The sequence below is a fragment of the Carassius gibelio genome, chromosome A10 (assembly GCF_023724105.1).
Source record: "Carassius gibelio isolate Cgi1373 ecotype wild population from Czech Republic chromosome A10, carGib1.2-hapl.c, whole genome shotgun sequence".
NCBI classification, from domain to species: Eukaryota; Metazoa; Chordata; class Actinopteri; order Cypriniformes; family Cyprinidae; genus Carassius; species Carassius gibelio.
This window is the reverse complement of record NC_068380.1, coordinates 13,127,050-13,154,958: the sequence shown is the minus strand read 5'-3', so window position 1 is coordinate 13,154,958 and position 27,909 is coordinate 13,127,050. Positions and strand designations below refer to the sequence as shown.

General features: G+C 36.2%; 2 protein-coding genes across 5 annotated transcripts in view; one reads left to right on the top strand and one right to left on the bottom strand.

Moving 5' to 3' along the window:
- The window catches only part of LOC128021219 (cell adhesion molecule 2-like), a 392,008-nt gene that overhangs the window by 66,462 nt on the left and 297,637 nt on the right, over positions 1-27,909 (bottom strand). For 2 of the 3 annotated variants that reach the window (XM_052608263.1, XM_052608261.1), the window contains exon 3: positions 9,363-9,389. The exons of the other annotated variant lie outside the window; for it this stretch is intronic. In XM_052608263.1, the coding sequence (XP_052464223.1) occupies positions 9,363-9,389 (27 nt within the window). The remainder of the gene's footprint in view (positions 1-9,362; positions 9,390-27,909) is intronic. 3 annotated transcript variants of the gene reach the window in all.
- LOC128021221 (CD209 antigen-like protein C) overlaps positions 25,081-27,909 on the top strand; it is a 28,670-nt gene continuing 25,841 nt past the window's right edge. Inside the window, exons 1-5 of one of the 2 annotated variants that reach the window (XM_052608267.1) lie at positions 25,083-25,628; positions 25,732-26,025; positions 26,206-26,333; positions 26,438-26,550; positions 26,647-27,188. In XM_052608267.1, coding sequence (XP_052464227.1) covers positions 25,451-25,628; positions 25,732-26,025; positions 26,206-26,333; positions 26,438-26,550; positions 26,647-26,821 — 888 coding nt within the window. In that variant the 5' untranslated portion in view covers positions 25,083-25,450 and the 3' untranslated portion in view covers positions 26,822-27,188. Of the gene's footprint in view, positions 25,629-25,731; positions 26,026-26,205; positions 26,334-26,437; positions 26,551-26,646; positions 27,189-27,909 lie in introns of those variants that run through there. The other variant, XM_052608266.1, reaches the window with a different exon arrangement.

Sequence of the window (27,909 nt, the reverse complement as noted above, 5' to 3'; positions counted from 1 at the left end):
CAGACAAAAAGTGTGTGAGAGACAGTCACAACCACGGCAACATATGGAGCGTTCAACACTCACCGCTCTACATGAAGCTGTGAATAAAACAATTGAAGAAGACCACATAAAAACACTTGGGAAGAGTAAACGAGCTCTTCCACAGAAGTTTGTGCACGTTTAATGCCACAGAAAAATACCAAGCATTACAATGGTTTACTAACAGTTAAAAATAAAACATGATGGAAAATATCCAACCCAGTCAGTCAAAGTGACAGATAATGACTATTTGTAGAGCAACCTCTGGCTATAATGCGTTTTTCTGAAGCCCAGATCATGTGGTTTGGTTTGTGGAAGAGTTGTTCCAGAAAGGCAAAGCTGAAGAGAGCTATTTACATCTAAACGTGGGTGAAAAGTTCAGAATGCGATGAAAGTTACTCACATCATTCAACACCAAATCAGAACTGAGTCAGAAACACACACGAGGAGAGCAGGCAACTGCTAAACTCATGCCCTCAGAAACACAAGATCTGTGAATAAAGATTTAGGTCTGTTTTCAAAAGCAACCAGATGACAATAAGCAGCTTTTGTTGTAGGAGTTCAACCTGGAGGTGTTGAAGGAATATCATCAGAAATCAGAAAAAAAAAAAAACTATTATATTATTTTTATTTCACTTGCTTCATTTTCTGTGATTTTCATTTTATTATTTTGTCCCAAAAACATCTCTCAGTTGAATGATTAGGAAACCAATGCAGTGCAATTATGAATGTCACATGAGGGCAAAATATTTTGTAAGGGTGAATGACACTTCATACATTGCTAAAATACTTACAACGGACAACGGATTATTTTTGTCTACAAAATGTTGTCCTTCATAAGTGGGTGCCCTGACATTTGTTAAGGTGTCCAGTAGCACATTGCTAAATACCAAGTCAAAAGAACCCACCCCAAGAGTTTTTATAAGAGACCCCCCATTCAAAGGATGTCCCTAACTCACCTACAAACAACAGATAAGGGTCACTCGTGTGCCCTTGCTTACTATGATCTGAGGAGAACACTAAATAAAGGTTTAGCTCAGTGAGAAATAATTCACAAACTGACATCTATCACGGCACCCCAGGGTTAGACAGGCAATAACAGATCGCCTTGTGCAGGAAGGGGAGCTAATGAAAAACTGTACACACACACACACACACACACATACATATAAAGACAACCCTGGAGAGGACATGATAGGTGAATAATGTATTCATTTAAAGTGAAGTGATGACTCTTACAGATCAGAGGTCAAAATCTCCAGCACCTCCGCCTTCAGACTTTGGGAAGTTAGTAGAGATGAAAAATGTTAGAATGTGATGTAATAGACAAGGCAGAAGGACAATGATGGGAAGAGAAACGCTGTGTCCTAACTTGTGTGAAGTCATTTTTAAAGGGATAGTTCACCCAAAAATGAAATTTCTGTAATCAATTTACTCACCCTCCCCCAATTACTCTAAAATAACTTAATTTGTGTTCCAAAGATGAAGGTCTCACAGGTTTGGAACGACATGAGGGTGAGTCATTAATGACAGAATTTTCATTTTTGGGTAAACTACTTTAAGTTCAATAACTGAAAGAGAAATGGTGAAAATAGCAAGCAGTCACCCACAGAAGTCATGGATTAAAATGCGAAATATGTGATTTAGTGCATGATTAGGACACAGTGAGCACTGATTGGTGGCTGATGACAGAAATAGAGATCGAAGGGTATCTAGCTCGATACAACTCTGAAATTTTACCATCTTTTTCTGTTCGCTGATACTTGCAGCAGGTCACAATTAGCCCTGATTCGAGAGCCCGTCCAGATATGGGGTTGCTTTCATGAGAGAACCATGAGGACAAGAAGGAGTGAGAGAGAGAGATGGAGAGGGAGAGCTGCTAAGGGCCTCTCCACAGGCTTCCTGACAGAAGAGCACGTCGGCCAGCTGTGGTGCTTATTTCTTTTCCGTGCCTCTGGCGGTCATATTACATACACACACAGCCACAAACATTGAGGAGGCATCGGTAAGGGATTTATTTAATTTTCTCGCTTGTTTTAGTGAGACCGAAACAGCTGCAAATTCCACTGTCTTGAATGTTATAAGCAGAAAATAATGTGCTTTTGAGGTAGCTAAGAACTGTAATGATAATGATGCAACTCATCAATTATTTATTTACAACAAACTTACAGATAACGTATGATAAATCTGAAAACATGAAACATGGGTGTTCATGCATTAGCAGTTCATGCATTAGCAGATTAGTAAATGATAATGACATTTTCTCAATTCATGTGTATATTCTGTCATGTCATAATGCACATGGATTTTGGATGGTTAACTACTGTATACAATATGAACACTTTGTGAGTTCAAATGGTATAGTTACGGCATGCTAACCAGCCAAAACATGACCCCATGGTACGTTTCTCTGGCTCAGGGGTCATATGAGACTGTAGAGTAGGTAATTTACTACCTGATTAAAGTCTCCTCCAAACCATAGCATTACAAGTGGAGGAAGACAGAGACAGAGAAATGGATCTGTATTACTCTAGGTAGGCAGGATACATTATTCATCTGTGTTTTGCATGAAGCATGGTCTGCCAACCACTGTCTCTAGTTCTCTCTCTCTGCTTCCTTGATCTTCTCCTGCCTCATTTTCTCGTCCCTATCCCTCATCACTCTTCTCTCTATAATTAGGAGAAGGGGTCAAGATCCATGGGAATCTCGTTCTGTTTTTACACGTATGGTTGATAACAAACAAGCAAGATAAATGAAATGCGTCAACTTAAGGAATCCCAGGAGTGACCAAAATGGTCTGAATCCAGGTGTCACCATTCAGAAAAAAAGAAAAGAATAGAAAGAAGATAATTAGGAGTCTGGTGATGGTAATTAGAATGTTTGTCTGTCTGAACAAATAATAATAATAATAATGTTAAAAATAAATAAATAAATACATAAAAAATGAAATTAAACAATATTACTAAATAAATACAGTACACATTCTAATCAATTGTAATGTAATAAACTGTATTCAGCCATTTCAGCAGGAACTCAAACTGAAAGCCTTAGACAACAGAGTCTGTCCTACTCGCTCATCGCTTGAAACATGTTACGTTTTGGACAGGTTTTACCATTAAAGCAGAGAGTATTTTCGAGATGTGCTTCTAGCTATTCAGAAATTATTTTGCATATTTCCCACTAAGAGTGCTTATGAATAACAAACAACTGCTGAGAGACACCTGAAACTTCCCACAATCCTGAAAACAATATACTTGAAAACATATGGGGAAACAGAAGCTTCAAAATGGAGTAAATGTGCTTAGCTGCAGAGTTCAAAAGTTTGAGGTGATTCACAACACTGACAACACAGAGCAACCCATTTCAAAGAATGCTATTATTATTAACATAATATACACTACTTGACATTAAATTGTCTGATTAATGGTTCTTTATTCATTATTATTATTAGTTTTTAATTGTTGAAATTGAAACTGAAATAATACATGATCTCTGTATTCATATCTCTGAGGGAGAAACTAAAAGGTTATTCAAAGAGGGTTTTTGCATCAACTGTATCTTGTTCTTTTCGTTTGGCCATGCTGCTCTTGGGACACTTTGTGTGTTGCAATGATTTGATCAACACCAGAACGCTCATGTGTTTACTTAATAGAGCGGTGAAGTGAAACCCTTCTCTCTGGTCAGAGGCGTTTGATTGAAACAAATCTCTCCCGGGATCAGGCCTGTCTAATGCTGGTTGAGCTCTCTCTCTCTCTGTATGTATGCCTCACGTCCTCCTCTTCCCCTCTGTTTCTCCTGTGTGTACACCCCTCCCTCTCTTTAAACTCAGTGAGCGAAATATAAAATTAGCTCCTGCCTCTCCTAAAAACGTCCTCAATAACTCTCCCACTGAGAGGTAGAATACGAATATGTGACGTAAAGGAACTGACATACAACACATTTCCAAGATTTTCCTCATTTTAATGTCAATTAACATTTTAATTGTGTGAAATCCTGAAGGAATGGTTCACCTAAAATTACTCACCCTAAATGTATTAAAACAATAGACACCTCACTACTATTTTTGTGCTAACAGACATATTCTAAATGTAATTTAAGCCACACTACTGAAATTTTGCAACTGTTGTTTTTTTTTATCAGTCTGCTAACGTTTAGAAGCTTTCACAACATTTGAGATGATGCAAAACATGAATCAGCTGCATGAGCGATTTGTCTTGCCTCTTCAAGCTCACGTATCTCTGTAACCTTTCAGTGGAGGAAAGTAACAAGATGACCTTTAGCATGCACGCTCTTGTTCACTGAGATGCAGAGGCCAGCCTGGAGGTAGTCATGCCCTTGACCTTTAGCCTCGACCATGCTGACAGAAGACAAGCGGTCCATATTTAATTTTTTTTTTTTTGCAAAAATCAGCCACCCTGACACTTTTTCCTCATTTAAACAAATTTTTATAAATCATACAACTCTGCACCGCTCATATACTCTGGTCTGGAACACCACAAACACAGAAAACACAGTTATGGATGGCTGTTGGACTGTCCATAGTGTCTGCTGCTTGACCAATCAGATTCAAGGGGCGGGACTAGCTGTTGTATGACAGGAAAAGTGCGGTCAGATTTTCAGTCAGTTGGTGAAATTTCACAGACACAATCCAGTCTTTTATACGGGAATCCATGCAATCAGGAGTTTTACTTTGCACAAGTTTGCAATGTTGACCAACATGAAGCTGCTCAGTTTGAAAGTTGATGGTAAAAGAAATAATTAGGGTGGATTACTCTGGCATGTAACCACTGGTTTTATACAACTCAAACAGAGCGCTACAAATCCTGACATATGTGTTGAGCTGGGAATGAGAATGTGTAGTCAAGACAGATGCCTGAAAGTTTGGTTTAATCTACCGTCTCAACTAAACATCTCTCTTAGATTCAACCTCATCATTCGCCAGGATTTCAGACCAGACCAAACAGACTAATTCAGGTCTAAGGTTTACCAATCAAAGCCAGTCCAAAAAAAGCATGTCTATTTGGATGCCAAGTGTATGTTCCTGCTGTGTGCCAGGCATAAAGTGCATAAACAGGTGCCAATTTAGCGAGCCTTGCCAGTAGCTGACAACACAGTCCCAGACCAGCTTACCATAACACAAAATTCAACCTCTGCTCATTTCTAAGATGTGCTGACAGTGATTTATGGTGCCAGAACAACAAGAACTCAGTGTTTTAGTGTTTGGATATTCCTAAAAAGTACCTTTAGGAGACTTCTGTCGTAACAGCTACACTCCTGTGAGTCAAGGTAAGATTAATATGTGAACTTCTCATCGCTGTGGGTGGGCATCCCGGTGGGAGTCAGTAGGGGCACTGGTGAAAATGTAGCTGCTAATCTTTGATAGTCTTTTCATTCAGCACTCAGTTTTTCCTTAGGGCCGATAATAATGTTTGAGAAGTTAATTAGAGCTTTGGGACACTCTGGTACTAAGCAGAAGAGGATGAAAGACATCGATTAAAAGTGAATAGTACAGCCCAACTGATTTCAGTACATCCTGACAGTGTTACACCGGATTACTGCTCTTAAAAATACCTTTGTGTCTGTTTGTTTTGTCATTTTAGGAAGTGTTGTTAATGTCCTTGTCATGATTATAGGCTTCTGCTTGCTAAATCTAGAACAACACTGCACGAATGTCACTGTCTCAGATGAATTTAGGGGATTGCAAAAGATTTTTCATTGGAGGGCAGTCTTGGACTGCTTAGTGTGTCATGTTCACCTACGGACCATTAATTGCCTTCATCTAATCATGGACTCATAATCATTTTCTGGGAAAATTGTAGGTCACAGTCCTGCAGTGTGACTGGTCCTGCGGCTGCCGTATGATGAAGAACCAATCAACAACCAGAAGCACAGAAATACACGATGGCTCATATCACACAGTCTGCCTGGGGTCACATTTTATGTAAGAAGCAACGATCGTAAAAGAGGGGAAAAAAAAGTTTGGGTCATTAAGATTTTTGAAATAAGTCTCTTATGCACACCAAGGCTATATTTATTAAAAAAAAAGCAATAATGTGAAATCTTATAATTTAAAATGTTTTCCAATTAAATATGTCTTAAAATGCAATTTATTCCTGTTTGCAAAGCTGAATTTTCAGCATCTTTACTCCAGTCTTCAATGTCACACGATCGTTCAGATATCATTCTAATATGCCGATTTGCTGCTAAAGAAACATTTATTATTATCATCATCGATGTTAAAAACTAAACTTAAAAATGGTAAACTAAAGATGAAGTGAGTAATTTCTATGCCATTGGCTTAAAAAAACTAGTGCCGGTTTTCCCAATACTAGCCCCATCTCCGATAGGTAAGCCCAAAAACAGATAGTTCAGACAGAAAATGATGCTTTATTGGGATGGCTTACCACGGAGACAGTGTTCACAAATTTTTTGGTAAATCATCCTACAAATAGCTTTGTTAAAGCATTTAACATATTAAATTACACACACCACCTTTAACCAGTCATAGCACTAATTGCAAACAGTCTAATGAGCTATCTGTGTGCATAGTGTGTATCAAAGCGATTAAATGCAGACACAGCAGATGAAAAGTTTTGAAGATGCACTGCAATTTCTGATTTAGGGAATCTAATCAATTAGCAAACAACAAATGAACCGGGCTCAGCGGTTCCACTTTCATTTGCACAATTAGACCAGTGTGCAACTGCTCTTGCCATCTTAAACAAACATCCCAATCACAGTTTCTTAATTGTAGTAAGTTTTTTTTCCCCTCTCTTTTTAATGCTGTAATTTACATTGACAAAAGAGAACAGTACCTATGAATACGCCGTTGACCAAAACATCTCTGCCACTCGCTGAGAGCAAACACACACATACGAAGACCAGACCATGCCAGGCCACTGGTACACAGGCAAAATTGCCATCTGAGGTGAGTGTGTGTATAGAACATAGTCTTGTGTATTATTCATGAGGAGAGCAGGTGGTTTAGAGGAGTCAGTCGCTGATAGCGTCTCACTCATTCTGTACACATAAGCCTCATTTCATCTACCTGACTCCAAATATTTGCAGTGATAGTTTTTCTTTCTCAAAAAAACCTCTGGGAGAGCTAACAAATGTCACATTCAGATCTATTTCACATGCATGATTTTCATTTTTGCACTGTGTTGGGAGAGCAATAACTAAACATAGCAAAGCTGTTAGCAAATAGGGTGACCATTTGTCCTCTTTTCCACCAGAAATGTCCTGGATGGGATTCCTAAATTGCCGAATTATTTTTTAATTTTGTTATTTTTTTTATTGACCTTAGACAGGTTATACGTCTTTTTAAGCTTAAGGTGGATGAAAATGAAGCTGTGTCTATAAACTTAGTCTTTACATTGGCACGCACTGTATAAAGGTCCTAGATCATGTAATTTTTTTAATCTGTTCTGTGGAGTTTTCGTCGACTTTAATATAGTTTTTATTTTATTTTATTTTTTCAGCTATACAATCAGTGTATTATTAAACCAACAGCATGCAGACATTGTACATAATCCACCAATCCTGGTGTGTGAGAAGGAGGGATCTATAAAAATGAGGACTGTAGCATGTCAATATTAAAACAAAGCCAAAACCTTTACATTTTAGGCAATTTAGAAATTAATTATGTCAGGGAAAAAGAGGAAGCATGGTCTCTAAACTATAGTGGTTTACAAACCAATACATGTATGTAATTTTCCCACTTCTTTTATTGTGTCCACTTCTGTGTCTCACAGTTAAATGCTGTTTTTGTGACAATGGATACACTGAATGCACCAGTGACTGCGTCAGCTGGCTATAGTGAAGTTGAACACATTTGTTGAAACTGATTGACTGTGTGCAATAATTTGTTTGTGGGTAATAAAGAAAATCTCACTTCCCGATGGCATACCTAGTCATGCATAACCTTTGTGAACTTCCCATTGTATATATATATTTAACCGCTTCTCTCTGAACCACTTAAGTGAAAGTATCTTTTAAATGTAATGTCTAACTATGTGGCAAACAGCAACCATGAAATTATACAGCCGTGGTCTGAAGGACACACTGTCATAATAAAGCCAAACGCATACAGCTGTAAACCACAGGGTCAGTTAAATGCTGTGCGTTCAGAAAACATCAAAGATAAAAATGCCTTGTACAATGCAAGCTCAGGCTTGAAAAATGGTCTTACTGTGCTAAACTATTTTATAACACCAGCTACATATATAAAATACATTTACTAAAAAAATCACAATTATTGTTTTTTTCAGTTTTAAAAGTTAATAATACAATTATATAATATATAAAGAAAAAAGTCTATGATTTCATCAAATACATCAGGGAAATATTTGTATTCAGAAAACCTTATAATAATATATACAGCCATAAATTATCCCAAATAGAAACAAACAAATCAATATATTGTTGGCAGTGAGGAAAAGCACCTTCCTTTTGCCTGCTGCAACAAATGCAACAAGAAGCGTGTAAATATCATATGACACCAGAGCGGACATAAGGATAAGGGACAGAAACCCCTCTTTTTTATTCATCTGTGCATGTATCTAGTCCTGTCTTGGACATGCAAAATCTGTCAATGTGCTCACCACAAGTTTGCTATGTTGCATGCTGCAATGTGATTGCAAGGGTGAGAATATTGTGTCTTACATTTTTTTTATATTTTTCCACCAATGAAAACATTTTCAAAGAAACTCAGAACCGAATTTCAAAGGAACACACAGTAATAGTGTTTGAGCGATTAAATGAATTACTGATACGAAAGAACCGAATGATTCATTTTTTTAAAATGAATGAATGGGTTAAATGAATGATTCAATGAATCACTCATATAAATGAATCAGTGTTGTGAATGAATAATTCAGTGACTCACTTTAGAGGTGATTTATCGCCACCTACTGGCGACATCACACAACCTGCAGAGAGAGTGACTGAAAAATACACAGACTGACAGGCTGTCTGAAACAGACACAGACAAGTGGTGTGATACAAACAAATGGCCATATCATTATTTTTAGAGCTATTTCACACTAAGTTTAGCCATGCTACAAGTCGCTACATGCGGCTAAGCTCTATGCAGCACTGAAGTTCAGAAGCTTTCCTGTTAGTTTGAAAAATGTGACAGAAAAGAAAGGAAGGCATAGGAAGTAAAGCAAAGGTAGGGAGAGGGGCAGTAAACAGCAAAAATAATGGTCGTGTGGAAAGGAACAGTATGGTGGTACTGCCTGCCTGGCTCATAGCAGTGATAAGCCAGCTATCTCAGCTCAGTTTATTGGGAACAGTGTCTCCCCATTTATCAAGCAGCAGGGAAGATGGAGGATCCAACTCACCTCTCACTTTGTTTTTCGTTGCCGCCACTGGAATCGAATAGCGTGATGGGGAGGGGAAGGATGGAGAGGATGGAGGAAAGGAAGAAAGGAAGACAGGGAAGGACAGACAGGTTCAGAGGGAGAGAAAGAGAAGGACAGGAGGAGAAAACATTTGATTAGAACAGGCCAGTTTCAAGAGGGTTTCAACTGTGTCAAACTAGCATACTAATCGTCCTGCTGTGGAAGTCTCACTTGTATCTGTCTGATGCACAACAATGAACCATTTTAAATGGAAAGCCATTCAAGAGTGCTTGTCATTTGCAAACACCATCCACTATGAACTAGAGCTTCACAATATACTGGTGGAAATATTAAACCACACAGGTAGACAGGCCTGTGCCTCTATACATGTTCAAAAATTCCTGATGCACTCATATGTGACACTCTCTGTCAGCATCTACGGTATATACAGTATGGCATAATATTTTTTTTCATAAAACGTTGATTTAATTTAACTCTAAATGAACTATAAAATAAACAGAAACATATCTATACAAATAACAAAATTAATACACAAATAAAAATATAACAGAATGGGCTTAATAGTGTGTGCAGAATGTTGTTTTATTGATTAACATATGTATAAAAGTATATGTGTGATATTTTTATTTTCTTACAGTAACTTGAATTACAAAATTACAATGCAAACGTTTATAAATTTAGAGAAATATATTTTTTACTTGTCTCCTCAACATGAAGAAAGAGATGTTCTTCTTTTGTAAGAATTTCAATGATTGTTATTTTTCCATAAATAACAATAACATACTTTAAAAATCATCAACAAAATTGCATTACATAATGTACATAATATTTTAATATAGACACTTTTTTTCAATACACATAATATTATTATTAATAAAAACAATTAACTGATGTTTTTGAAGATATTAAAATATCACGTTTATTGTAATGGGAAGTTACAAAATATAGCATGCAGCTAAATGTTTGTGTGTGTGTGTGTGTGTGTGTTTAATTGCAGTTACTGTACAATGACTGTAATTAAGATAAATACTATTTTTTATTTTTATTTTGTAATTTAAATTATATTGTAATTTAAATATGTTTAACACAATTAACTGAAAACCAGATCAAGTGATTGTCAAAATTGCCAGTTACAGTAAAATGTAAATGATGTCTCGGAAAATAGGATTTGTGCACCTAATGCTTTTCTTTTCTTTATTTATGGGACACCAAGTATACAGTATTCATGGAAAACTTGCTTTGTAAAAGATTCTCAGTGCTATGAGCACAAGAAAAGAGTTGGATTGTTTTGTGGAATCTGTGTCGGTAGACGAGTAGAGCCACAATCCTTTGTTACATCATTGTTTGGTGAATGGCTATTGATCAGACTATTGAAGAGCTTTCTTCTACAAACTTTTAGCCAGACACAACAAGCTGTTGTTTGTCTGTCTGACAAACCGTCCTAATTCAGCCCATCTTCTTGTGTGTGCACCAGAAGCATCCACTCAAACAAAACTTTCCATTTATATACCATTAAAGCTGAGTGCTTATAATGCCCAATTATTGTACACAACATTCACAAGACGCAATACTATAGACTGAAGCTGAAAATGGCTCCTAAATATTTCAGATAACAGAAAACAAGTGTCTAATGACAAAGTAAGTGGCAGCAAGGTGCATTTTTATAAATTTAACGTGTATTTCTATGACTCAGGTGGGGTTCGGGGTCTTTCTGATAATTGTTGCAATCAAGAGGGAAGGGTGCACTTTTTGAAAATCGATTGGCTTAGTTCAAAGATGGTGAATGATCAAACTTGAAGCCAAGTGTGTGTTAAAAGTCAAAAAGGGAAGAAATCAAAAGGAAAGGAAACTTCACAAGTCTTTCAGCTTCGCATTCTGAGCAGAATCCAAAAGTGTTATCCTGAAATTCACCTCACAGTGAACTGTGGATAATTTGTTAGTGCTCTGAAGGCACAAGGTTCTACGTGTCTTCCAAAAATGAGTAAAAAAGACAAGATAAAATAAACTAATATTCCCCCTAAACTCACAGGAATCAAATATATCTAAAAGTCTGATCTGCCTTTGGGTGTCAATAAAACCATAAAACCTTTTCAATGCAATGTGGTCTGAACAACTATTTCAGGGCTCTAGATTGTGACCTAATTTCTCAATGTTGCGACTAATAAAAAAAATCAGAGGTTGCACTGGTGCGACCAGCCGTTTGAGGGAAAAAGAAATCTCTGCGACTCTGAAAGTCTCACTGTGGTTCAACAACAGACACTAGAGCCCTGCATTTCAGCCTGATGTGCTCCGAATTTTTTATGCCCCTCGAGTCGGGCTTCGGGCCAATTTTCAAGTCATAGTTCAGACGTGGGCCGGACCTCCTGCCTGTTTTATACTTCTTCTTCCATTTTTATTTTAGACATCCATCAATTAGTGATGATTTTTTTTTTTTTTTTTTTTTTTTTGTGTGGAAACAACTCAAGACCGTGCTGCCGCGACTGTCAAGAGCGACTCGACAGTGTTTATTGTCCCTCAGCAGCACTCACCAGTTTCAAATAGGCTACATGCAATAAGCTTAAGCTTGCCACAAAGCACCGGCAAAAGTAATTACCATAAATGTGACAGGGAGAAATAGTAAGGAGATATTTGAATTATTTACTAATAAACCAGTGTTTTCTGAGTCTGTGTTGCAAGGATGAAGTTGTCGATCCTGATGCACCATCTCCTAATTAGATGCGCCGTTAGAGAGAAGTGCATCTTCACAGATTATGATTATAATGAAAGAGTTTTTGTTTTCGATTTGTTTTATTTAGTTAAGTAGTCATTTAAAGTTTTCTTTAGATATATTTTGTCTGTGAGGCATGTTGTCACTGAGTTTTTGGTTAATTTTTGTACTATTGTTAAAGACGAGATGCAGAAAGCGCATCATGTTAGTTTTCTTTATTTTATAAAAGCACAATGTTTTGTTGATATTGTGAGTACACACAAATAAAAGTAGACCCTTTGCCGTTACGAATGATGTATTACTCTTATCTTTATGTGAAAAAATGACAGCGTATCTACTAAAAAAAAAAATGCAAGCGATCGTGCTGACGTCTGCATGTCCTGAAGAGTCTCTGCTCCGACTATTGGATATAAAGTACCGCACATTTATCTAGGTGTAATGTTTAAACATTGTTATATGCTTGAACTGTTTTATATCTCAAGCAAGTCGTGATTATTTGAAAATGCTAAATCGATAGGCTCATTGTCTGCAGCAGGCTGATGGTCGTTACTTTAAAAAAAAAAAAAAAACTAAAACTGTGTTAAATACGATGCGGTCGAAAATTTTTGTGCTGGTGCACCTAAGAAAAAAAGTTATGCACATATTACGTTTAGGGTAGGATCAATTTGCTTACACCCCCCCCCCCCTCCCCCCCAAAAAAATGCATCAAATCATATGAATTTATGATAAATTTATGGTGCTGCATTTAGCAGACACTTCTTTTTTTATCCAAAGCCACTTCCACTTTTATCCAAAGCATTCCTGCTCTCTCTGACAATCGAACACATGATCTTGGCGTTTCTTGCACCTTATGCTCTACAGGAAGGAAGCTGACATCTTGTAAAATAGTTAATTGTCCTCATAAGACCTGACTGTTTGTAAACATTCACGAGGGATCAAAATTAAGATTTGGTTTAGTTCTGGTATAAAGTTAGAAAAACATAACCCAGATTTTCATAAAAATGAAAAGAAGTAGCTATGAAGTCACCAAGTGGCCCTCCATGTGGAGATTTGCTGAGGGCCTTCCACTTTAAAATAGAGATGTCAAATGATTAATAGCTTCCAAAATAAAAAAAAAAATGTGTTTACTTTATATATGTGTTTGTAAGTTTGTGTATTTATATAAACATCATTAATGTGCATAGTACACACACATTATTTTGTTGAAAAAAAATATATATATATTTTCGATGACCGTTTGACAGCACTACTTTAAACCCATTTTTGGTTGAATGTTTGAGTCTTTCAGGCCTTGGTGGAAATCATGGCAAAGTTTTGAGTGACAGCAACTAAGCAGCGCCATCCAGGGATGCCTTACACAAGTCTGAATGTGTAGGAAGGGAAAAGAAGTGCAAAGGGTGACAAAAAAAGCCAAAAAGTTGACAAAATCCCAATATGCCATTTTGAGAATTCTGGCCATCGGTGAATAATTCAACACACCTGCATTATTCATGATGGGAAAAGCTAAGATCAAGAGGCAGAGACCTTCGGTACCATGCTTGACAACTTGTAGGTGCAGCCTTGCTCAATGCACACTACACCAAACCCACAACAGCATCCACACACATGCACTAAAAAACAATGAAGGATATCCCAGTTGGGCTAGTTTGTCTTCAGATCATTTATTGACTCAGTTGAGAGTCCTAAACTTTTGTTTCAGAGGAAAATACCTGCCACTAAATCTAAGCAGTAAACTCTGCTGTCTGTAATGCCATTATGATGTTTGAACAACCCAAAGAAGAGGAGAAACAAATAGACTAGATTTCAGCCATACTGATGAAAACACTTGCTATTGGTGGATTATGGAATGGGACTCATTCCTCAGTTGACGTTCCAGAACACGTTCCTAATAGGAAGTTCAATATGACACTATTTGTGGGGGAATTACAGGCATCTGTATTGCTGAAGATCAGTTTTGAGGTGACTTTGAGATTTAAGGTGAAGCAGACAGAGAAAATGGAAGTTAAAAAGATAGATTAGTCGGGACAAAATATAAGCTGTGTTCCAAAACCTGATGAGCCCCCTAAAAAGAAAATATTTCAGGGCATCCTAGGGACACTCTAAAAGTGACTGCAAAAAAAGCTAACTATAGTGGGAAGATTAGCTTAACCATTGGCTTGCGTTTGGGGCGGGCCTATCTATTTGGCCAACCAATAGCAGATGGAGAGAGTGTTTGTAAAAGCCTGTTTGTTTTTGATAACCCATGTCGTGCTAATGAAGCAGAAGTGATGCCTTTCACCTTTCATTTATGTTCACTTGAAACTTAAAAAGTGATGTCAGATCTGTAGACTTTTCAGGTCTATGATAAAGAGGACTGATGAATCAGGACTAAAGCTTCCATTACCATAGAGATAAAGTTCCATGTCTCCTGTATACTTAGAAGAGTTATATTTCAGCCAACGTATGCAAATAATTAGTCTTTACAATTCTTACTAATGCATGTTGTCAAGATTTTGATCAGAAGTTGAATTTGTGGGTCATAGTGTACTGTCTGATCTCTCTTTCTCTTTATTTGTAGCTATAGATTTACATTTATTCAACCTTTTTTCTCCTTCAGGCCCTTTAAATATTTAAAAGGTCCTTTAACAACGTCATACTGCATGCAAATCATGAGCAGAAGTCAGCACTCTGCACCTTTCAAGCGCTTGAGTGGTGGCAGTGAGGCAATGGCTCCTGATTGCTAATACCCTGTTTGTGCCATTTCAGAATGGTAATTTGACAATTTAGCGTAGCCGCAAGCACTCGACGCGCTATAGCGCCCCGGTGAGAGGGAGAAATAAATAGCATGAAATCAAATGAAATAACATGAAATAAAATCAGGAAGAGCCAGTGTTTAGAGCTCATTACTTCTGCACTCCTGCAGAGGCAATGAGGCAAAATAAAATCAGCATCTTTCACACATACTCTCTCTCTCTCTCTCTCTGGATATTTTGTTCTTACCAAAGTGATAATATGAGCTCATATCTCAGTCACAAGACTACTGATATAGTCATGAGTGAAATAAGACACTATAACTCACTAGATCAGGATACATATACTTATGAGAGAGAGGGGGGGATACAAAGCCCTCTTAGTTTTTTTATTTTTATTCTTAAGGTCAGTACTAAAAAACAAAACAAACAAACAAACAAAAACCTTGCAACATTAATACTAAATAACACTTTTAACTAATACTAACAATTATCAACATTTTACAGTTCACAGTTTATGACCTCATGGTTTAAACAGGAGTTTAAAAAAGCAGTATAGTGGTTTCTATTTAGTGTTTTAGGAGGGGAAAAATCCAAAGAGCTTTTTGCCAGGGTCCTTTATCACCAGTAAAACAGAAATAACACACACAAATCTGATTTCCTTTGGTTACATTCTGTTTGTTGATGCATCTTCAGTACCATTCTCATTCTTTTATTCTCTCTCACACACTTCTTCTTTCCATATTTCATGCTCATAATCAAAAGAAAGCTGTCCCTGAGATACAAAGAGTGTGATTTGGATCCAGGTTAATCCAAGTCACTCACCTGAGATATTATAAATGTCACACGGGGGCTTCTCAAGAATTGTAGTGCTTTCATCCAATGCTGCGTGTTAAACGGGTTCAAATGACACACTGATCTAAATATGATCTGGATCTTCCACCATACATATGACAGAAAAAATACAGCAAATTTATGTATATTTCCTACTTTATAAAAAAATAAAAAAAATAAAAAAAAATAATAATAATAATAAGGACATAATTAAAATGTTACATAAATTTTCCATTTCCATTAATTAAAAAAAGTTTAACCACCATAAAAAAAGAATAAAATAAATAAATAAATATCTTCGAAAACTTCTCAACTTCTACATTTGTTTTATTTCAGTGAAGTTCAGGGACAGTTATTTTTTAAGTTATTAATGCACACAATTTTTTATTACTTTTATTTTGTTTATACAGTACAAAAAAAAAGTTCAAAACATCCTTCAAAACATCTTCAATTGTTCCAGGTTTATTTTGAGGTTAACTATCCCTTTAATGGCCATTCATGTCATTTTCAGAGAGGCTGTTTGTAAAAGAGAAAACCTAAAAAGGGTTACTGAATCCCAGCTTAATTCTAAATTCTAAATTATTTGATTAATTATTTGTGAAATGCTTCTACCACTTCTATTCTTTGCAGTAGGAGCCATTGGTTAAACAATGGTTGTGATATGCATAATTCAATTCAAAATTGTATTTATTTTTTTATTTTTTATTTTTTTGCAGCATGGAGCAGCAATTGACATAATTGGACATAAATAAAACTAATTGGATGTGAGCAGGTTGATTCTGTAACAAACACCCCCCACAGTGAGCCCATATTCTGGGATCATCTCTGTTTCCTCTAGTCTAGGACAGCTGGTTTCCTAGTAGAGCAAGAGATTTTTTGCAATTCCCATCAAAACTTTATCAAGATGCATAAAATGTGTACCTTACAAGCAATGAATTCAAAGAATGACATCTTTATAGCCAACCAAAAATCATTCTGTCATCCTGCCAAAAAAAAAAAAAAATCATCCTTAAAAAATAAATCTATACTCAATTTAACTTGCATTGATAATCGGAATGTAAGCATGCTAGCACAGGCCTAAATGATCAAGTAAACACTCAGAAGAAGCTGAAGAAAACAAATTAGATCAAGTGCTGTCACATAATTTAGACTCAAAATTATTCCATCTGGGTATTTTTGTGTTCCCCTGCAACAAACCCATGAGTCATCGTTTGATAGGCAAACGGTGACCATCTTCATGCAAATGTGCTAATAAATCTAATCACGCCCACTTAAACGAGCTTTTTCCGAGTCATCTTTATTACATCTCGTTGAATCTGCCTTGTTGTCTCACATTACTAAGAGGCACTGTTGTGTTTGTTTTTCATTTAATCTGGAATATTTGATTTATCCTGCATAAGTGATTATGCCGGCATTCCTCAGCACCAACCTGCACATCAGTTCAATAAACAAAAGGACCCAGCTGAGCCATAAACTCAATCACCTCCACACACAATACGTGACTGTGGGTGCTTGGATGCAAACAGTTTCCAGGATGAAACATGAACATAAAACGTTTCTTTGACCTTACAAATAAATTATATTCAAAGCCAGAGACTTGATTTGAGGTAAATGGATGGATCAGATTTTAATCAAATCTCATTAAGTGTCAAAAGGCCAAATACGAGCGACTGTGGCTTAACGGTTGACCTTTTTTTATCACCTGCACTCTCAGATTTTACCTGAAAGGTCACATCTGCAAAAACAGAAAGTATTAAGACCTTCCTCGAATTAGTCTACATCAAATTATACATTTTAAATTTTATAATAAGAAAAAAATCTATGCCAGAGTGAATCAGTAAGGAAATTATCTTTTAAATATATTACTGTAAGAATTGAGAAGTGAAACAGATCTAGTTCTCTAAAGATCAAATATCCTTTTCTATATATATTTTTTATTTAGTACCGAACTGAATAGAATATTTTACATGAAATATGTTTCAATATTATTTTCTACAAACAGAAAAAAAAAAAAAAAACCTGTTCAAAAGTGTCGTTACATAAATGATCCACAGTTGTTTTTTGGTAACATTTTATTTTGATAGTCCACTTTAGATATTCAACTACCTATGAACTTTGCAAATACATGTCAGCTAGCAGCCATTAGGGTATCATTAGACTTCTTCTTAATATCCCCTAACACTTTATTTTGAGGATCGCTCAACAGACGTTCTATACTGATTGATATTATCAAGTAACTTTGCAAGTACAGCAACTTATTCTACTAACCCTAACCTAGATACAAATGCTCTAATAATAGTTTTTCAGCTTTTTTGTGTGTATTTCAATCCTTTCCAACGATGTCTATATGGTTTTGAGATCCATTTTTTCACAATGAAGACAACTGAGAGACTCATATACAACCACAATGTATTAGCCTACAGAAGGTTCAGGCGCTCACTGATGATTTAACTGTACACAAGCCAAAATATAAATAGAAAGATCTCTGAACCTTACACACATGAAAAATGACAAGTGATATTTAAGACTCAACAAGCCACCGATAAAATACACACTTGCACCATTTTACGAAATATTATAGTCAATATGCAATTGTTCAGCCCAAAGTCATAACACACAAATGTGTCAATCATTCACACATTCTGCCACATTTCTCTCAAAAGACAGAGTGAAAAGTCAGAACTTTGATCTTTAAGTATTCCACCTGTCTCCCCAGGCCTTGTTTCACACAAGGGTTCAGTAAAACCCTGGACCCCCTACAGTGACGGCTGCAGCCAGTAGCTCTATAAAACACTGACACTTTGGACATTAAAAAAAATCCCTTATGTGCTGGTGTTACATTTTCCAATAAGCTGAAGGATACAGAAATCATGAATCTTTCAAACGAGTGGAGTCAAACAGGTACCGCTAAGACTGACGGTTCAGGCAAGCCCATTACTCAAACACATTTACTTTTTCCCCCACGCATTCCGCTCTGTTTCTTCAAATGAATAGTTTATAGCGAGCTCATATCTTATGACTGATGGATGTAGGGGGGAAAAATTGTTTCCACAGACATGAGCGAAAATGCAGCACATGCAGAACCCGGTTGACTATAAAATATAATTTTTCTGCACACCAAGGAGGACATATCTTCAGACAAACTCAGAGTAATAAAATAAGAGGAAGTGAAAAGCTTTTAAACTAGTCACCTCAAAGACTCAGAGACTCATTCCAGCTGAATCAGAATAAAACTGTTCAAAGATTATATTATTTTACTTTGAATAATATTTTCTTTCACAATTGTTAATGAACTATTTGTTTAAGAGATTTATTAATTATTATTTATATAGTTTGTAATATAATATAATATAATATAATATAATATAATATAATATAATATAATATAATATAATATAATATAATATAATATAATATAGCTACAGTTAATATCTCCTTTTGAACCGGTTATGAAAGACATGAGGGTGAATAAATGACTGAATTTTCTTTTTTTGATTAACTGCTCCTTCAAGTCTCAAAATAGTTTTTATAAATATTAAAAGAAATAAACGTTGGTATGTACTGAATGCGAGCAATAGAAAAGAGGAAGTGTGTCGTATTCATCTTTCTGGGTCTAAAGAGGAACGGAAGACAGAATGAAAACCCAGGCCACACAGAGCAAATGTCAGACTGTCAATATTTCATAACAAGACCTGGCCTCTCATTTTCAGGCAACTTTTATTTCTTTTCACTGTGTCGCTTTGTGGAAACTCGCTAACAAAGGCTTCCGAGCGCAGTTTTGAAGTTTGACGACTCCTGAGGGAAGGCTCTTCATCAATGACCGGTGAAATCAATAGCGATAGAGCAGCCGTGCGACCGTGTGTCAGCTTTTCTGTAATGAGGATAGCGTGAAACCCTCAAAGCGAAAGACAGAGACGGAGAGAAAGAGCGAGAGGAGATGGTCCGTCGCACGAGGGAGGTGTTTCTAAGAAACCATCTTTCAAATGAGAGGAACAATTTCTCTTCCTTTCACCTATTGTGAATGTTAGTGTGGTTTCTCACTTCCACATGCCGTTTTCAATAAAAAATCATGGTGTTTGAACAAATCAGCATATTTTGGTGACTCTCCAGGGTGGTCCGTCAGAAGGGGGATGAAGGGGAAGGTTATCCACCTTCATCCACCTAAAGGCCTGCTTGTATAACTCATGCAAATTTCCCTTCCCTACTCCGTCTATTATTCATTTACCACACTGAAGCGCAGACCCTCGCTCAAAGCACGCAATCCACACGCAGCATTCATAAATACATGAGGGGCCACTTGATAAAGCAATTTAGAGTGCATCTGACAGCACAAACACACCTGGGATTTGTTCATGGGGATAAAATCAAGGCCAGCAGAAACATCTCTCTAGTCATACTGCAAGCCAAAATGGACCCCTCGGATTGTGCATTATTCAGGACTTCCTCAAACAGTTTAAGATACAACAGTAACCACAGCAGTACACACTGTTTTCAGGCCAGCCTGTGTGTGTGGTTATTTGCATAATTTGCAAAACACTTTTGCAGAACACTTCCTGTATGACCAGGCAGACCTGCATCACCCAAATCACAAAGTATGATCACTTACACACAAATACAGTGATTATTCTCTATTTAATATATGTGACCCCTGGACCACGAAACCTGTCTTAAGTGTACATTTTTTGAAATTGGGATTTATACATCATTTCACAGCTGAATAAATCATTTTTCCATTTATGTATGGTTTGTTCGGAAATAACAATATTTGACTGAGATAAAACTATTTGAACATCTGGAATCTGAGGGTGCACAAAAAATCTAGAAAATTGCCTTTAAAGCTGTTCAAATAAAGTTTTTAGCAATGCATATTACTATTCAAAAATTACTTTTTGATCATTGATATATTTACGATAGGAAATGTATAAAATATCTTCATGGAACATGATCTTTAGTCAATATACTAATAATTTTTGGAATAAAAGTATAATGTCACAATGTGACCCAAACAATGTATTTTTTTTTTGTTTTTTGTTTTTGTTTTTGCCTATTGCTAAAAATATACCACAGTGACTTAAGACTGTGTTTGTAATCAAGTGTCACATATGTTTATTATGACTGTCATTCATAAAAACTGCAACACTTGCACCTAATTTGTAAACAAACATAATGTCAAATGTGTATAGAATCAACATAGGAAGTATATTTAAAAAATGAACTTAAAACAATCATCTCATGAACCCATTATTATAATAAATTATGCATTTACCAGTGGCTTTATTTAGGGGAAACTCCTAACCCTCAGGTTATGGGTTCGAGTCTCAGGCTGGCAATACCATGACTGAGGTGCCTTTGAACCCCCAACTGTTCCCTGGGCGCTGCAGCATAAAAATGGCTGCCCACTGCTCTGGGTGTGTGTTCAGTGCTGTGTGTGCACTTTGGATGGGTTAAATCCAGAGCATGAATTCTGAGTATGGGTCACTGTACTTGGCTGTATGTCATGTCTCTTTCAAAGTTTAGATATATTTGACACATTCTTTTTTAATTTTTTTATTCTAAGTAACATAGTAGTAACATTTAGTTAAAAAAAAAAATGATGTGACAATCAATCCTCTCAATATGGCAATACTGCAATATTGATGTGCGCTAACAACTTAATATTTGACTTCAAATTTCAGATCAATCTGGATAAACCACACCTCAAAATGCAAGTAATTTTTTATTTATTTCTTTTATTTTTATAATTACCAATTAAAACGACAATCGCAATTAATGCAGTAATACCAATACCAGTTTTTTTTAAATACCATATTTAAGAAACACATAAATAATCCTGGAAGAATCACAGTTTACACTCAAATATTAAACAGCCTTTAAACTTTTACTAAAAATAATGATAATCTGATGTGACATTAAAATAATGGCAGGTAAAAGCCTATATGTTAAGGAAAAACATTTTTCATTGTTTCTAGCATATAGAGGTACTTGTTTTTAACATTGTTTGGTCACTATATAATTCCCACACTTCCATTTGTGCAGTTTCATAGTTTAGAAGACTATATTATTCTCCTGAAATGCATAAAATAGCACCAGGCCTGGCAAAAACTTTTGTCTAGTCATGTACTGTACAGGCACAGGACAGCAGGAGGGCTGGAAATACTGTCGTACTGTGTTTTTGTGTAAGAATGGGTGTCTGCAGGCACAGCTGGGGGAATTGTAATAGTTTAAAGCAGATGAGACTCAGTCTAACACTTGATTTGCTTTTCTCAACCTGCATTTTCAGTTACTTTAGACTATGGGGCACTACTGTTTCACTGACAACTGAGATTGCGTTCAACTATGTGCCGCTAATGAAGTTTGGCTAGAACAACAAAAGTCAAGAAGTTCACTTAATGTCTAACACTGGAATTATTGGAATAAAAGACTTAAACATCAATATTCTTAAATTATCTGGGGCAGTAACCCAGTACAGACAGTAATGGAACAACTTATTTCACCTTTGCGTTATATAATATTTTATTACAGCACTTTTAAGATGAAGCAAAGCAAAGCATCCCTTTACAACACAACTCATAATAAAGGAGCTCATTTACTCTATTGCTTTAAACTCATTAAGAACAACATCATGTTATTGGCTTGAGTATTATTACCGATCTGACATTTACGGACAAGTATTAATGATTTAAATTCGTAGCGAAAAGTTCACTGCTACAAATCAGCCCCTCAATATTCTTCAGCACGAACACACAGTGACCTTTCTGCTGACGTTAAAGGACACTTTGTTTACCAGTTTACCGTCAGATTTAACCGGTTTTATTTACCAGATCAGATCTTCCCTCTTCAATGTACATACTCTTAAGAAACTCAGAGTTTACTGTTCACAGGATGACTGTTTATGTGTATTCCAGCAGGATGCGGCCTTAAGGCATTAAGAGCCACCCAAACTTTGGGTATAACCTTCAGTAGGGTGTAAGCAGAACATATGAAAATGTTCAAATGAGAAAGAATTCGTAGAAATTAGCCACCAATTTGCCAAAATGTGAACTAGTTATGAATTGTCATGTGATTTTGTTGGTATGTATAAAGTAGGTGCATTTTTAGAGTAAAGTAAGAGTAGAGTATATTTAGGTAGAGTCTGGGTTAGATAATTAGCCACTAATATCTGGGGAAAGATGTTTTCAGAGGAATGTGAGTTGAAGAATCTGTTTTGAGCAACACTAATGGAGACACACTGAGAGAAAGTAAATTAAAGCTGTGATGAGGGTTCAAAATAATTAATATAGTGAATAAAACGTGTCTCTTGTATTGAGTCCAAACAGAAGCCAAAACCGTAACGATGATGGACGGATGCCTGCACCCTTGACATTTCACATCAGCATAAAACCCCCACATTACACGTGCACGGGGGACCCGCCGGGACCGCGAGCCTCACTCTCGGAGCCCTGCTGAAGAGAGCTTGTCTCATCATTTATTTGGAGCGGTCTTTCCGGTTGTGTAAAAAGAGTGGGAAATAAAGTTAAGGCCTAATCAAGGACCCTCATCAGTGGAGCCGGTGGCATTTTTCCTGCTTTTGCCAAACGAAACAAACTCAATCACCATTAGAAAGCTGCCCTCTAATGTGGATGAATAATAGCAGGCGCGTGATGGATCCACGCAGGCCGTTAGCCTCTGCCTTCCTACACCAGTCACTCAAACCTCGGCGTGTGAGCTTTCTAAAAGCCATGATAACACCGACTCATTATGATGTCATATCCTTCATGCCTGACTTCTTGTCAACCAAGACAAAGACCTGATACACGCTCCAGGGCAGCAGCCAATCAAAATGTTGGAAAAATAAGCAGAGGCCATTTTAAATGTCCTCTCTATAGAGACAGCGTAATGTATAATGCAGAATATATAAGCTCTGAGAATCAACATATTTGACAATATAGCAGCACAGAAAACCTCTTAAGATCATTTTTCCCATCAGAGATATGAGACTGTATGGCAACAGAGTCTGTTATTTATGTTGTTAATAGTGCTAAAACCAACTTCCTCTAGTTTGTGGTTTGTAGAGAAAAGAGGAAACTGCACTTCCGATAACTTTGTACAGTATGTCCCTAACATAATATTAACAGGACTTCATACTTTTTGAAGCCTTACGCTTACACTTGAAGCCATAACATCCTGCAAACTGCATCAGATATAAGGTAATATACTGTGAAATATTACAATTTGTTTGTAAGAAATAACATTACTTTACTTTCTAAAAGAATGCACCTGTAAAAATAAAACTAAATACAGGAAAATATTTTGATAAAGACAAATTAAGAGATTAATTTTCAAATAATTATTAATATTTTCACAAATACAGTACATGCTGAATACTGGGGGAAAACACATAATACATTAAGAATGTTTGCTTTAAACAGCCTAAAATCTTACTGTATATGTACTGTATATGTACCTTGTTCAAAGACATTCAGAAATGTTTGAATTATAAATAAATACATGCATACATATTTACTGATTAAAAATAAAATTGCGCACTGTATCTCCTTAAAAGACATACATGTATAACCCAATGACTGAAGCAAAGTGTGCATTTTTCAGGAGGATTACCTTTAACAAACGGGAAGTTTAGAACAATGCTTTTCAGTGACATGCTAATTGTTGGGCCTGTCTTTTACATAATGGACCACAAAATGACTTCTGTCATGTCACTTCAGTTGCTCTGACAATTAAAACCTCAGGTGGGAGAAATTGCACGGAGAGACGAAGAGAAAGTAAATGACAGAGAGGAGGGAAAAGTTGTCTGACAGTTTAACAACATAATAGTTTTAGCTGGCTTGCCTGCTGAGTTTGGCTTTTCTGAAGCCGCAGAAGAAAGCAGCCACGATGAAGCATCTTGACAGCTGGTAGTTAGAACCATTCTCTAATATAGAAGAACGTCTGACTCTGTGTGCGTTCAATATCTGTTTGATTTAACTGAACCCATGAGTCACATGCCAGTGATCAATTGGATAAAAGAAAAATTAAGAGCATTTGCTTGCCCAAAATATAATTTGAGTTCATCTGTCTTCTGTGCTCGATCTTCTGACAATAGAATGAGAAGTTGTGAAGTTTGCAAAGTCTTTTTCCCACATACTGTGAGATATCCTGAGAGAGAAAAAAGGATAGCACTTTATTTTACAGTCCTGTTCCTCATGTACATACTATGTACTTATAATAGTAATAACAATAACTATATAATAACTAGGTACTAACCCTGAACCTACCCCTAAACCTAACCCTACCCCATGTAGGTACCTTGTATTACCAGAACTTTCTTAGATAAATACACTGTAAGTACACTATAATTACGTTAGTGCACGTACTGTAAAATAAAATGCAAGCGAAAAAAGTGTTTTATTTTTTCATGCCATCTCTCCACAAAAAATTATTATTTCTGAATTTATATTTCAGGATCATTCATGAGTACTCAAGAACTTGCTAAATTCCAAGAGTGGTGCTGATGTTAAATGTGTAGAAATCAATTTTATATTTGATATTAAAGGCTGTTGCAGAGTTACACATTAAATGTCACTAATTTAAGTTCACCAATCCCATCTCAGAAGATTGTGACATTTGTGTTAACTTCCTGCATATTGCAAGTTCCTTTTTGCATAAATACATGAACCATTACCCCAAATACACAGATGCATCAGGAGTACAACGAAATAGCACTTAGGAAACAGTATTAGTCCGATAGATAGAACTTATAGTTTTGTTTAATACTTCTCATTTACGCTTCAAAATAACCACCAAAACCTGCATGGAAAATGTCTGGGCATTATAATGAAGGTTTGGACACAGGTTCGATAATGGACTCAGAAGGCAGAATAGAGAAGGAGGTTGATATCTATGTGAGTGCTGAGGCTGTAAGAGATATGAAACATAAGAAAGACAAAGAGGATTTTGACAACCAAACACCGAAAATCCAAACAACTCAACACACAGGTAACTGAGATTAATTGCAAAAACATTTACTCATTTAAGCTGTTGTAAATGTAATAGAGAAATGTAGAATAAAATAAAATAACATAATGTCTATCATTTTTAGGAAGTGATTCAGTGAGGAAGAGAAGCTCCAGAGCAGCTGTAGTGTGTTTGGTGCTGCTGTGTGTTCTTCTGCTGACTGCAGTCATAGTGCTGTGTGTCATACTCACTCAAGAGAGACAACAGCTCATATCAAAGAATGAAAACCTGATCAATGAGAGAGAGCAGCTAATACTCAAGAACACAAACCTGACCGATGAGAGAGAGCAGCTAATACTCAAGAACACAAACCTGACCAATGAGAGAGAGCAACTAATACTCAAGATCAGAAACCTGACCAGTGAACTTCGGATCTGTGGTAAAGTTTCTTTAGCCTATGTATTAATTTGCTGTACAACAGTCATTTTTTAAGCCTGATGGATTTGGTTGTGGTCGCAGTAACTTTAAGTTTACACAATGTATGAGTATACTTTCTTTTAAAAGTTACAGACAGATGAGTGTGAATGTGAGTAAAAAGCTGAACTGGTTCTGTTAACAGTTAATTGGACTTGCTATCAGTCCAGTTTTTACTACATGTCCCAAGAGAAGAAGAACTGGACTGAGAGCAGAAGATACTGTACAGAGAGAGGAGCAGATCTGATCATCATAAACAACAGACAGGAACAAGTGAGTGAGAGATTGTGTTTACGGTGTGTAGCAGATCAATGTGAGATGAGATGATGAAATGTGTCTATTTACAACATAAATGTGCAACCTTTTTATCTGTTCAGGATTTCATTCACAACATGTCTGGTAATGGTATATTTTATATTGGCCTGACTGACAGAGAAGTGGAGGGCACATGGAAATGGGTTGATAACACCACACATGTTCTCACCTCTGGGTGAGAAATTACTGAATTAAACTAATTATTCTCAAAGTCAGTATCATATCACACAGAAAACAGCACTGAACATCAAATTCTGATCTGTTGTTTCAGCTTCTGGGCGCAAGGAGAGCCAAATGGAAACCAACAATATGATGAGGACTGTGTTGTGACTGTAGCTGTGCCTCCACCAGAGTGGGTTAATTTAATAGGGTGGCTTGATGTTGCATGTAATAAACCTTTTCAATGGATCTGTGAGAAGAGGATTTCACAGTTCATTCTGCCATAGGAACATCACACACCTTTCTGACACAAGTTCAACAATCAAAACTTTTTAAATAATTGATTATCATTTAAAAGTGTTTCTCAACCTTGTTTCTGGAAGGTTGAGAAACAACTGCACATTTTAAATGTCTCCTTTTTTTCAGACTCCCAATTTCATGTCCTAAATACATAATATGCAAAATGGGACTCCAGAAGTGTGTTTCATTCAACCAGAAATGACTTGTTAGGGAATGTCGCAGAGTTTTTCAATTTATACCTGAGATTTCAGTCTTCATTTATTATTTGTACATTTTTCAGTTGTACATCACCAGTCACTGTGAAACACTCCAGTACTTAAACAAGTTTTAATAAAACAAAGGTGTTAAAAATGAGTTAAGGCTGCTCAATTACTCAATGTTTAAATATTATTGGAGTTAGTTTCTAAAGAGTTCACGTCTTCATTCACACATTCTTTCCATGAGTCTTATCACAAGGTGCTCTCTTGCTGACATATCTGATGATTTTGAAGTTACCACAAGTTATCATCATGCAAAAAACAAAAACTAACAAACAAGAACAACAACAAAAAAATAATAATAATAAAACTAAAAGCACAAGCCAGTCTGTCAGTTTGTTTTAATGCTAAATATAATAGTAATTCTATATGTATTATGACCTGCTGGTGCCCAACGTGAAAACCAACACTTAGAGGGGATCCTGAAACTTATTTATTGGTCAGTTGGTTTATTGGTTGGTGGAAAATAATAGTGAATATTCTGTTTTTCTGTAGGCGTGCTCAGCCATTCCTATGGGTGCTCAAGCCCTTTACTGTAAATTAAGTGTAAATTTAATAGATATTGATATGAACGGTTTATGATCATAAACTAAACATGTTGTTATACAGTACATACTATGATTACACACAAAAATACATTTGGGTGCAAGTATCTGCCACTATTTACACTATTTACAAGAGTGAAAATTGTAAATAATGTTTAGAAAAAGCGCAAATAGCCTTCAAAACTGTAGCTGCACCTTTTAACTTAATCATGTTTTAACAAACCTCTTTTAGTAAAAATGCTTCGCATGTTGGCATAGCAGTAATAAAATAAT